Genomic DNA, 13,166 nt, shown 5'->3' with positions numbered 1-13,166 from the left:
TTGGGATGAGCACTGGGTGTTGTATGGAAACCAATTTGACAATAAATTTCATATATTGAAAAAAAAAAAAGACTTTAAAGTTTCAATAGACCTCTCCAGGTAAATAAAGTATATAAGTTATTACTATCCATAGGAGAAACCAAAGCAGAAGTACTGGGGAAAAGAAAAATAACCAAATTGTCAAATTAATAAAAAATTATTTATTTTTTCAAAAAAATAATAATAATAAATAATTTAAAAAATTACAAATAAATAAAAAAATTTAAAAAGTCAGGGATGGCAACAAATCAGACACGATCTTACAAAAGATAATATAGATTAAAAAACAAGACAAACAACCCTTGCAGTTTCCCAGCACATAGAATGCCTTTAATATTTATGATTATTCTTATCATCAGCAGCAGCATTAATGGTCATTTTACCCTGTGAGTTTCCAGTCTAGTACAGAAAACATATACGCATAGCCATAGTTCAAAGCTAGAGACATGGTGTGGAAGATCTCAAATGCCAATGAAAAGGGCTTCAAGCTGTAAAAATGGGAGGACATCATTTTTTTTTAATATGGGAATGAACTGATCAAAGCAGTGACACAGGATGTTAAACTGGCAGCCATTTTAAAGAATGAAGAAAGTGGAAAAGATTATTACAACGGCATGAGGGTCTCCCCCATGACCCTTTCCTGAAACATCAGAAGTGTAAGGGAAAAGAAAAAAAAGCACTCATCCAGAATCTGGCTTCTGTCATCTGAGTTAAAACAAAAGACTAAGTTGGGATACTTGCCTTAAGAGAAAAAAACATTTTAACTGAGTGGTAAGTGGGGCGGGGTCCTATTTATGACACAAGAGGGCAAGCCCCTCCCCTCTGGTAGGAGAGTACTGGGCACACATCCTCCCCCTGTTCCTAATCCCTCCTCCCACAGCAAGAGGCACAGAAGTGCATCACTTGGCACAGGAGTGGAGGTCAGCAGTGCCACTTGCCAACTGCCTTAAAAAGGAAGACCAGGGATGCCAGGACGAAGGAGTGGGATCCAAAGGGAGATGCCATCATGAGGAATCAATGAGGAATCTGCAACAAAGGAGGCCTGGGGGGCGGAGGGGCCAGAAGGATGAAACCTGGGAAATCAACATCTCCCGAGAGGGAAATAACAACAGTAAAGCCAGGTTCTAAATCAGTATCTAGTCCTGACTGGGAGCCTAAGCCACCCCAGACACCTATCACCCAGGCAGAGCCTGGGCCAAAAGCGACAGCCACAGCCCAGCCAGAATCTAAGACTCATCAGGAACCCAATACTCAACAGGACCCTGCTCCACAGCAAAGACCCCTCACTCAGCAAGGGCCCCTTGCCCAACATGAAGCTGAAAAGCAGCACAGACCTAGCATCCAACAAAATTCTGCTTTGTGGCAGGAACTGCTTGCCCCACAGGAACCTGCACCACAGCAGTCACCTTGCATTCACAGGGTGCCCTTCACTCAACAGCAAGCTGCCTCACAACAAGGACCTGGGCCACAAAAAGAATCTGAAACTCAACAGGAGGCAGAATTGAGAGGGGCACATGTAGCCGAGCCAGTACCTGGTCCAGTAGAGCAACCTCCAGAGCAACAAGAAGCTGGATCAACACCTCCAGCCCAGCCTACACCTGGACCCAAAAATGAATCACCTACCCAGACTGAATCTATACCCCAAGAGAGACCAGAACAGTCAGACCCTACAGCCCAGCAAACAGATCCAGCCCAAGGGGCCAGATCCCAAGAGAGATCTTCAACCGACTGGAGATTTCTATCAAAACTGCACCAACTATCCACACAGCAACCAGCCTCAGAATGGAGGACATCTTTTGACTGCGTCACTGATTCTGACTTAGAATCAGATTTGGGGTCTCCAGTACAGAGCAATCTACCAGCCAAAAGGAGTAGAACAGTGGCCCAGGGAACGAAGCTGACCTTCAAGGGAAAGCATGAAGTAGCATCAGGATATGGTGGGAAAGCAGCACACGGGAAGAAAACCACCAGCCAGAATCCCAGGGACACAGGTGAGTTTGAGGCCGGAGGAACCAGAGCCTCCCAGGGATGGTCATTCAGTCAGTCAGGAGTAACGAAGGACCGCCAGTATGTCCGGTTGGCTCAGGGGATCCCTCAACAGTCCCTCCAGACAAAGATCAAGAGTCCCGCCTGATAGATGAGGAAGCTCAGGCGTGGAGATGCAAAGGCCCTTGCAGGAGGCGGGCAGATGGGGAGTGGCAAAGCCAGGGTGTGACTTCTTTTTTTTTTTTTTTTTTCAACGTTTTTAATTTATTTTTGGGACAGAGAGAGACAGAGCATGAACGGGGGAGGGACAGAGAGAGAGGGAGACACAGAATCGGAAACAGGCTCCAGGCTCCGAGCCATCAGCCCAGAGCCTGACGCGGGGCTCGAACTCACGGACCGCGAGATCGTGACCTGGCTGAAGTCGGACGCTTAACCGACTGCGCCACCCAGGCGCCCCCAGGGTGTGACTTCTTCCCCTGCACTAGGCTACCTCTCCAAGGACGATTGGGGAGGAAATGAGACAGAAGCGGGACAGGGCTCTGGGCCAGGGGCCAGGAAATGGAGAAGCCGCCTCCCTGCCAGTATTCAGCCATCGGTGCCCAAACACAGCCCTTAGGCCCCCGCCACACCGTGCTGCACATGGACACTTACCCCCGTGGCCTTTCCATGCCCACTAGGTGGAAAATACTTGCCTCGGCTATATTTGAGCTGTCCAGGTCGGCCACGGGCGGGCAGGAAGGCACCCGCTCCTCTGCCAGGCCGTCCGCCTCACCCCGAGAGGCCGAGTTCAGCTGGGCTCGATGGCCTGGAGGTTAGGTTCTCAGGAAGGGTGCCGTGGGAGAGGAACTGGGCCGTGGGAGAGGGGCTGCGGGGTCTGCCGAAGTCCCGGGCAAGGTTAAGGCTGGATGAAGGGAGAGTTGCGTGGAGCCGTATCGGAGGCGGCTGGGCCCCAGGCTCCGGCGGCCGCCATCACTGCCCCCTCCTCTGACGCAGGCGGCCGGGCCCCTGGGGTGGGGCGGAGGGGGTTCCAGCTCCTCGGCGCTCAGGCCCCGATCCGGTCAGGCCGAAGCGGGCAGGCGAGTCTCACCCATGGAATGAGGGGCTACTTGTTGAAGCAGCCTGAGGGGAGGCCGTGCAGCCCCAATCCAGAAGCTGGGGGCTCCCGTGAGGGCCAAGTAGTCCGAAGGGCCGGCCATGGTGGCCTCAGCCCAGAGGTCTATCCCTCCTGGAAAGGCTGGACCGTCTCTCTGAGGGCTGAGAAGAGGGTGTCTCTCAGGGCCACAGCTGGTCCTGTGCTCTAGGAGGGAGAGGAGGAGGAGCAGGATGGAAAGGGAGGGTTTGAGGTCTGCTTTTTCTGTCGCTGAGAATGAAGAGCTGTTTCTCTAGGCTCCAGAACCCAGTCTCAGGGGACGCCCTCCCCACACAAGACAAGGGGGCTTCTCGCGCACCCGGTAGGCAGTTGACTGTGTGCGCATGCCCGAGCCTCGAGCCTCTTCGGCTTCCCGCCATTCCCCAGGCACGCGTGGGGCCCTCTACCGCCGCTCGCGGCGGGCCAGTCAGCGGCTTCCGGCTAGTGCGCAGGCGCCGAGCATTCTCCTTTCCCCCGCCCTTCCGTTCTCTGGAAGAGGGAGAAGGCAGAGAAAACCCCCAGAAAAAGAGCAATAGGAGACAGGGGGGCAGGAAGAAGGCGGGGCTTCCTTCTCAAACGGCTCACAGGCAGAGCCACGCCTCCAGTGCTGGCGCCCCGCCCCGGCTTTGAATTGCCAGGGGACCTGGCCGGCCCCGCCCCTCCAGGCGGAGGCTCTGCGGCGCCCCGCTTTCCCCCTCCAGCAGGTGGGCCGGGTCGCGTTCTAGGGGATCCCTACGTGGGAAGGTGAGTGGGGAAGCGAGGCTGCGAACCAGCACGAGAGAAGATCGGAGCTTCCCTTCTGGGGTGTACTCCCGCAGTTCTCCCAACTAGTCTTGCCCGAAGGACACTTTTCGCCGCCTCTAGGGCTGCATTTTCGTTGGTCACGGGCCCTTTAAAGCGTGTGAAGGGGCGGGGCCAGGCTTTAGGCCCCAGAGGTTGAGGGCGGGACCCGGCTGTGGAGTGAGGCCCCGATTGCTCAGAGGGCGGGACCCAGAGGGGACCAAGCCCAGGATTGGGTGGTATGGGGGCCCGGTGGTGGTGTGCGGCAAGGATTGGCACTCGGGGCGGGGCCTGGCGGCTGGAAGCGGCCCCAACGCGGGGACGGCGGAAAATTGATGGAGTCGGTTTGGGGAACGGGGCCCTCCAGGGCGGCTGGGGCCCCGGCCTCGAAGAAGGCCAAAGACGAGTCCAAGAGTCGTAGCCGCCGGCGGTGGCGAAAAGGCAAAACCAAAGGTGAGCGCGCGGGGGCCGGCTGCAGAACAGAAGGAACCTTGGACCTCCTGCGAGGAAACTGGGGACTGAGTGGACTGACCCACTGTCCCAAGAAGTGGGGGAGCCCGTGGGCTGGCCCACTGCCGCCCTGCGAGGGGGTGCAGGGATGATCCATCGTGAAAATGGGTGATGTGGGAGCGGAATATTACCCTCAGCATAAAGACTACCGGACGCCCCAGTACCGTCTTGGGAAGAGTGTCCAGAATGCGATCTCCTAGACCAGGGTTCCCGGTCTGGCTCCGTACTCGCTGTGTGACCTGGCCTCAGTGTTTCCTACCGGGGAATGGTTCAAGCGCCTATTTTCAGGTCCCCAGCACTCATGAGAGGATAATGGAGACGCTTAGAAACTGTTGCCCAAAGAGAAGGTTTAGGGGTGAGTCCGGGAAAGGTAGGAGGAAGGGGTGCCCGATAGTGGGAAATGACCCAGGGCCAGTACGGCTCAAAACAGTCCATCCTGACATCCTTCATTCAATCGGTGCACCCATTCCTTGTCAGCCCACCTGCTTCAGCCCAGCACCACTGGGGTCTAACTTCCTGACCGCCACTCCTTCTAGGACTAGGGGTCCCCGGGTAGACTTCAGACTGCCACACCCTCCCTGGGACAAAGAAAGGAGGGCTGTCAACTAGGTTCCTGAGGTGTCACATTATTTACAGATCTCAGCAAGCTGGAGAAAGACTGACAGACCAACAGAGATGCTGAAAGCCTCAGGCAGGGGCACACATTAAGTCCTTGCTAGGTTATGAGTATTTGTGAATCCGAATGAGGACCTAGGGGAAGTTCCTGTGAAGGGAAGAAACTGACATAGCCCCAAAGCCTGGAGACCCCAGACTGCCCCTAGGCTACATCATTAACCAAGGATAGGACTGGAGTTGGCTACACAAGCACACACCTGCACAGACTCAGACAGGCTAGGAGCTCAGACTGGGACCTGAGGGCATTCACTGTCACAATGCCAGACATAGCCTCACAAGCAGGATGGTGTGCCCAGAGGCAGTACAGACCAAAGTTAAGAACATGGGCTTTGGAGGCTTGGTTCCTGGAGTCATAAACTGTGGTGCTGGGCAACAGGCTTCCTCTTTCTGTTTCAACTTTCTGAGCTATAAAATGGACACAGGGATAGGACTCCCTGACTGGTAAGGGCGGTTGTGAGGTTTGAATGAGGGTGGCACATTTGGCACTGGCACACAGCAAGCGTGCATGAGAGGTGGAGGTTATTATTACTGTTACTCCCCATTACACAGTGAGTTCCCTAAGAGGGGGACTGTACCTGCCTTGTTTACCCGCACTTTCATAGCCTGATATCCCAATCACAGAGGCACTGAAATATTTATTGAAGTGAAGGAATGTGTGAACTGTAACACTGGGATAATAATAATCGTGCTGCCTTGAGGGTTGTTGTGAGGAGTCAGAATCCTCCTGGGTAGGGCACCTTGCACAGGGCTGAGCCAGTCCTACTCACAAACCCAAAGGCCCTTATTCCCACAAAGGCTCATTCCACAAGCCCTGAGAGTCACCTGTCATTTCCTGAGGCTCTGCCCTGGTGCCAGGCCTCAGTAGGATGAATCAGACCCCGCCCCCGCCCTGAGGGCATCCAAGCTGGCTGGAGCAATCCTAGTCATCAGTTTGATCTTGCCAGTAATCAATGGTTCTAGTGTCATTATGATCACCCCATTTCTGAGGTGACAAAACTGAGACTCTGAAAAAGCAAGGTCACCTGGGCTTCCTTATCTGGCCAGTGAGGCAGAAGGATGGCCAGCCCAGCTTCCTGAGGGCAGGGGTGTGCGAACTCAAAACTGCTCTGTGCCCCAACCTTGATTATGGACCCCAAAAGCTCCAATCACATAGATTCATTCAACAGACATTCACTGAATGTTTACTTATGTCAGGCCTGGGCTCTCAGTGGTGAGGACAGACTCACATTTGAGCTGGGGACACAGTCATTAATCAAATAATCCCACAAATCATATATAATTATAAACTGTGGCAAATACAAGAGGGAAAGTGCTGAGAAAATGTGAGAGGGAGGCTTCCCAGGAAGGTGACATTGGACCCAAGGATGAGAAGTGTTGACTGCGGGCAAGAGGGGCAGGGAGGCCAAGGGGACAGCACAGGCAGAGACCTTGAGGCCCAATGAAGTGGCTCATTACAGCACAGAGAGAGCTCAGCAAGGGAGGGAGGAAGTGGGGGCTGGGTGGGCAGAGGGCCCAGATGGCGCCTGGTTTGGGAGGCTGTGTCCAGGATTTGGGGCTTTATCCTGACAGCAAGGGTGGGGGTGTTGCAAGGTTAGGAGTATGTGCCCAGACTGAAGTCCTAGAAAGATCCTCTGGATCCTAGGTGGGGAAGAGACTGAAGAGGGCAAAATCAGAGACACACAAAGACTTGTTACAAACATCTAGATGAGGGGTCCATGAAGGTGGGAGAAAGGCTAGATTCCAGAGGTTTCTAGAGGGGCAGAGTGGACAGGACTTCGTGATGCATTGGATAGGAGTGGGAAGTGGCCACACACACACACACACACACACACACCAGGACGCACACAAATATGAGTATATACGTCCATACATATACAGACACTTGCCCGTGCAATCCCACAGGCCAAGAAAAATGCAGACACAGATAAACTCTGGGGCTAAGAAACATGGGCCATGACACATACATACAAACATGCCTTCAGACATACTGAGAAACATAAAAACACACAGACTGGGAAAAACATCAACACATCGTGCCCATCCATGAACACAGGCCAGGCAAACCCTAAGCATGACATACGTGTATGGACATACATATGTGCATCTGTCTGAGCCTCAAAGACACACTCACACCTGACCACCCAGAAGGTGGCCAGCTGAGACACGACAGAGAGGAGAAACACACACTCTGAAGAGACAAGCTGAGCCATCTTCGCTGGCCCTGTGACCGTGGGCGGTCATGGCCTTCTCTGCATCTCTGTTTTCTCATCTGCCGTAAAGGGGCTATAATGGTCCCTACACCATGGGTTGTGCAGAGAATGAAATGTGTCACTTCCTGAAAAGCACACGGAGAACCGTGCCTGGCGCACTTGCTGCCCCCCAACCCAGCATGTGCCCTGCAGGCCTCTCCCCTCCAGAAGCCCTTGCCGCATCCAGGCCTCAGACCTGGCCCTTCCTCCTCCATCCTCCCCGAGCTTCCTTCTCTACCACGCTTCTCACCGCTGCTCAGTCCCTGGGGGCCCAAATCCAGGCTGGGTCCAGCTGTCCTGTGGCTCTTTGGGGCAAAGGGCTGGTGCCCAGGCAGCAGAACTCCTCAGTCCTACTTCTGACCCAGTCGGTACCCACAGGCAGGCCATGTGCCCCTGCCTCTGCCCCAGTGCCCTCTGCCTGAGATTCTTGGCGAGTTTCTGGCAACCTCAACATCCCGTCCTCCTGGTTCCACCCAGCTTAGCCCCAGGGAGCTGCCTAGAATGGGGCGAAGGGCAGGGACCTGGAGTCCAGAGGGCCTGGGACTCAGCCTTCTCCCCACCGCTCATCGAGGCTCATCCCCGCTCACCTGGCCACCAAGCTTAGAACCATCTCCAGAGGCCTCTGTCCATCTGTTTGTCTGCCCTGGGGAAGGGTGGTCCTCTCCCAAGCTCCCATTCACCTGCTTCTGCCCCCACTTTGACTTTCTTCCCTACTACGCACCAGACCCCCATGATGAGCCCTGGGGCCATCCCCTGCCCCAGTGGGGATGATAATCAAGGAGGAGAGACCCAGGGTTCACCTACATCCAAGCAAGTGTCACTGAGGCCTCAAGGCCTCTCGTTTGTGCAGACCCCTTCAGAGCCCTCTATCTAAGTTTGTGTTTGTGATTTTCTATTTTTTTTTCCTAAAGAGTTCCACCTCTACAATATAAGCTTCACAGCTCTGTGAAGTCTGGTTCTTGCCTGGGGGGAGACAAACAACAAACATGAGTAAACAAACATGTATAATTGCAAATGTGTAAATCCCAGGCAGAAAAACAAGTATGATGGCAGAAAGTAATGATGGGGGCGTGTATCGTAGTTGGGGAGGAACGTCCTCTTTGAGGATGTGGCAAGCTGAGGCCTGAAGGGCCGGAAAGAGCTGGCCAGGCAAGGAGCACAGGAAATAAGATAGGTAAAGTATTTCTTGGAGCCTCAGCGTCCCATACGTGAGGTAGGAATGACAGTCACAGCAGGATGGCCTGTGAAGGGGAAGTGGCAGGCGTGGAACACCACACGGTAGGACCTATGGCGCAGAACCCCCAGCTGAGCTTGGCACTGCCCTTAATCGGCTTTTGTCCTCTCCGGAGTGCCAGGCAGAGCCGGCTACCCTATGTCTCCCCCCAGCAGCCGGGGCCGGCTGTGCCAGGGCCAGCCTGGGGGGTGGTTGCTGAGATCACTGGGCCTTTGCTCCCTGAATCCACCTTGGGGAGAGGGAGGGCAGCCTGGCTGGGTGAGAGGGGTCAGCTTGTTCAGGACTGTGGCAAAAACTCCTGGCTCCTACAAGAGAGAAGAGGGCTGACAAGCTAGATAACTCAGTTTCTAACTGTTGAGGGGGTTGGGTGTGTGGACTCCTGGGTCCAAGGGAGGAGGGGCTGGCGCCTGGACTCCTGGTCTCCAAGGCAGAGGAGCCTGGGACAAGGACTCCCATTTGAGCTGGGCCTGGGAACAAGCAGAGGGGACAGGGAGTTGGGCTCCCTGCTGTGTTTACAGCACGTGGTCTCACTGTCCCTTCTGGATGGGAGGTGGAGCGAGTGGCCACACCCTAGGAAGGCTTGGCCTCTCCCCAGTTTATCGCCCCAGGCAGCTACTGGCACTAGCCACAGTCCGTCGGGCCCAGCCGGCAGCTCAGCCAGGGGGAGCTCAGAAGAGGTCTGGGAGGGGTGAGTGTACCCTCCTGCTGAGAGACAGGAATGGGCACCGTAAAACTCCAGGGCCTGGAATGGAGGGGAGACACCTTCTTCTGGGAGCAGAGGGGGCCATCCACCCAGAATTCAGGCAAGGTGCTGAGTGGGCTTCAGGAAGGAAATCTCTGGAGCAGAGGGCACCGTCTCCACCAAAGGGGACAAAAGTAGTTGTCCAGGGCCTGAGTGACAGTACAGGGGTCCCAGAGGGAAAATCACCAGGGATCCTGAAGTGTGGGGAGTCGGACCTAGTCCAGGGCAAGGTTCGGGTTTTTTTCTTATTTTTTTAAACATTTATTTATTTTGAGAGAGAGAGACAGAGTGCAAGCAGGGGAGGGGCGGAGAGGAGGGAGACATAGAATCTGAAGCAGGCTCCAGGCTCCGAGCTGTCAGCACAGAGCCCGATGCTGGGCTCAAACTCATAGACTTTGAGATCCTGACCTGAGCTGAAGTCGGATGCTTAACCGACTGAGCCACCAGGTGCCAGGGCAAGTTTTTGAGGGCCATAACTAAAGGCCCAGCCTCCAGAGCCCTGGGAAGGAGACCAGTGTAAGTAAAGGCCCTCCACCCAGAGATCTGGGTTTGAATTCTGCGCTGCCGCTTTCAATGCAAGCTTCAGCTTCTTACTGAACACCTCTGAGTCTCAGTTTCTTTGTAAAATGGGGATGCTACCAATAATACTTGAAACGCAAACGGAGGCAGTCTGGGTCTCAGGGTTAACAAGCACTAAATGAGCACACACACACAGAAAGTTCTAAGAGCAGGCCTGGCACAGAGTGGGCCCAAAGCTAATGGCAGCAGTGAGTACTGCTGTTCCAGGCAGGGGAGTGGGGCTGGCCCGTGAAATCTAAGCCAAGCAGAGAGGACTGGAGGCCAGGGGACCCAGCTGGGGAGGAGTGGGACCAAGTTGTGGATATTCCACAGAGGAACAGAGAGGCAGCTAAGTTTGGAGGGGGTTCCACAGCCAGACTTGAGGCACCAGGAGGGGGCAGGAGTGACTCCTCAGCTACAGGTAAGGCTGGAACTATGAACTGGGTTCAGGAAGAGAATTGGGTTTGAGACCAAGGTCCTGGGACACCACCAGGTAGATGGGGGGACAGAGGGCTGAGCTCTCTCAAATACTGGTGGAAGGGAAGGGTCTATGGGTGATGCCTGGGGCCTGAGAAGGAGGCGGAAAGGGGGCCTGAAAAAGAAGGGGATGGGGCCCCCGACTTCACCCTTGGGTCCGAGGGAGGAGGGGTGGTCCAGCCCTGCCTAATCGGGGCTCCCAACTGGCCCACAGCCTCACGGCTCACGCACAGCATGGACCTGCACACGATGACACAGTCGCTGGTGACTCTGGCGGAAGACAACATGGCCTTCTTCTCGAGCCAGGGCCCTGGGGAAACAGCAAGACGGCTGTCGGGAGTCTTTGCGGGCATCCGGGAGCAGGCGCTGGGGCTGGAGCCAGCCCTGGGCCGCCTGCTGAGCGTGGCGCACCTCTTTGACCTGGATGCAGAGACGCCAGCCAATGGGTACCGGAGCCTGGTGCACACAGCCCGCTGCTGCCTGGCGCACCTGCTACACAAATCGCGCTACGTGGCCTCCAACCGCCGCAGCATCTTCTTCCGCACCAGCCACAACCTAGCAGAACTCGAGGCCTACCTGGCTGCCCTCACCCAGCTCCGGGCCCTAGCCTACTATGCCCAGCACCTGCTGGCCACCAACCAGCCCGGCGGACTCTTCTTTGAGGGCGACGAGGGGCTCACTGCTGACTTCCTGCGCGAGTACGTCACTCTGCATAAGGGCTGCTTCTATGGCCGCTGCCTGGGCTTCCAGGTGAGCTCCCTGCCCTGTTCCTCTGGGCCCACAGGCCCCTGACCTGGCCCAATGGCATAGTTTGATACCCACAGTGGTCAGTATTACTGGGTTCTGGAAATAGTAGATTCAGAATGGGGACACTGTCTAGGGCTCGAACAACAGCACTGGGGGTCTCAAACTTGTGGCCCCCGGGCCAATTCCACCGTGCGGTAAGAAATCTTTAACTCACATAGCTTTTTGCACCAGGATCCCCACTGCTCTCTATTGTCCCAAACTCAGGAGATTTGTTCACTCTTTTCTATGACCTATCTGGCCCCTGAAATCATTTGAGACTCCTTAGAAAGGTAGTTAATAATGTCCTCAAAGGCCTGTTTATAAGAGCACACCCCGTTCAGTCATCCCCATTGGAGGCTGGGGCAGGAAGGAGGAAGCGCGCTAGCTCCCATTCTACAGAGGCTCAAGGGGCCCTCGTCACAGCTGTTCAGCTGGACCCTGGTTGGCCTGGGCTTTTTGGCTCACCTAAGAAGCTATAGAATCAGGATTTTCAGGCCACAGGGATGGCCGAGGAGCACATCTAAGTTGGCGACAGCAAGGAAGATCTCTCCTCCCTGAACCAGGGCCCTAACTCCCAGGTCTTCTCCCACCCTCTGCCCACCCCAACCACCCCCAGGGAGATACCACTCATCTCTGCACTGACAGGAAGGCAGCCTGGGAGCCTTTAGACTCATAGGAAAAGTAGTTTGGGGACTGAGAATTGGGGGTCCTTGGGGCTCAAGAACAACTTGCTACTGTGCGAGGTCAGTACAGGGTCCCTCAGCCTCCAGATCCTTCAGATCCTCTCTGTGCCTGCCCCAACCCTGCAACTCCCCAGCTGATCTTGGCCGACCCTCAGCCTTCATCCCACCCCACCTTTCCACGCTTCCCCACAGGGCGGCCTGTCCTCACCAACCCGACCTGGGTGTTCCTGGGAAATTCCTTTCACCTAAACTGACCCCACAAATATTGATCAGCCTAGCTGAGCCAGCTGGCTCCTCCCTGTGTCCCAGCCAGGACCTTGGAGTCGCGGGAGAGAAACCCTGGGGCCACACAAGCCAGCATTCCAGCCACAATGGCCAGGCACCACTGTGCCCTCTGGCCCACTGGGCCCCTGGCCAGGGGCAAGGTCATGCCTGACAGCTATTCTCTGAGGGCCCAGCTGCTGTGCTGCAGGACAGCTCCCCCCCTGTAAAATGTCAGCCCAGCAGAACAGAGGCCTCCTGTGTGGCTCTTGTTCAGCTCCTGTTCAAGTACTTAGCACACAGTAGGATATAGGCCAATATTTGTTAAATGAACAAAAGAACCCTGCTGGCCCCTTGCCCAGCTTCCTGTGGCTTTTTTCCCTCTGATCTTGTACCCAGCCACCCCCACCCCCATCTTGTCTTGGCTGCCCAGCTCCTCTCTCAGACGCATTCTCCATTTGGCTGTCTTTCTGCCTCAAGATCTCTGGCCCTTTCTGTCTCTGACCATCTCCTGTCTGTCTTCCTGCTGCCCAGGAACTGGTTCCCATCTGCCTGGCCTCCTCTCTGTCCTCACTGACTTTCAGGAAATCCCTGCATCACCTTACTCCCAGCCCTCCATGGCTCCACCCACATCTGGAATAAATACAAATTCCTTAAGCCCTAAGTGAGCCCCCTTTGCTTCTCTGACCTCAGCCACTGCCCCTCTCCCCTGGTTCACTCTGCTCCAGCGACACGTGTTATCCATGCCAAGCACAGACGGCCTCAGAGCCTTTGCACTTGCCGTGTCCCCTGCAGGGAACAGCATTCCCTCACTTCCTCTGGATCCCTTCTCAAGTGCCCTCCTAGATACCCTAGTCATCACTCCATGTCCCCTCCACCTACTGTCTTTTCAAAGCATTAGTCATTAAACATAACATCATAAAACATATGCCTTTATTTGCTTATTGTCAGCCTTCTCTTTGACATCAGCTCTGTGAAGGCACCTAGAGCAGTACTGGAGCTCACTAAATGTGTGTTGAATGACCACGTCTCCCCCCAAACCACATCTCTGCCCCCC

The 13,166-nt window shown here is 55.1% G+C and overlaps 1 protein-coding gene and 1 long non-coding RNA gene across 7 annotated transcripts in view; one reads left to right on the top strand and one right to left on the bottom strand.

Annotated features, from left to right (window-relative positions):
• LOC109257956 (uncharacterized) overlaps window positions 1–3,566 on the bottom strand; it is an 86,477-nt gene extending 82,911 nt beyond the window's left edge. Inside the window, exon 1 of the long non-coding RNA XR_008423335.1 lies at window positions 2,677–3,566. This is a non-coding gene — a long non-coding RNA (uncharacterized LOC109257956). The remainder of the gene's footprint in view (window positions 1–2,676) is intronic.
• LIPE (lipase E, hormone sensitive type) overlaps window positions 927–13,166 on the top strand; it is an 18,681-nt gene continuing 6,441 nt past the window's right edge. The window contains exons 1-2 of one of the 6 annotated variants that reach the window (XM_019434415.2): window positions 927–2,030; window positions 10,594–11,129. In XM_019434415.2, coding sequence (XP_019289960.2) covers window positions 1,106–2,030; window positions 10,594–11,129 — 1,461 coding nt within the window. In that variant the 5' untranslated portion in view covers window positions 927–1,105. The other 5 variants (XM_053905872.1, XM_019434417.2, XM_019434416.2 and 2 more) reach the window with 5 other exon arrangements.

The sequence above is a fragment of the Panthera pardus genome, unplaced genomic scaffold (assembly GCF_024362965.1).
Source record: "Panthera pardus isolate Hobbes unplaced genomic scaffold, ASM2436296v1 HiC_scaffold_18, whole genome shotgun sequence".
Taxonomy (NCBI): domain Eukaryota; kingdom Metazoa; phylum Chordata; class Mammalia; order Carnivora; family Felidae; genus Panthera; species Panthera pardus.
This window is presented reverse-complemented; position numbering and strand designations above follow the sequence as displayed.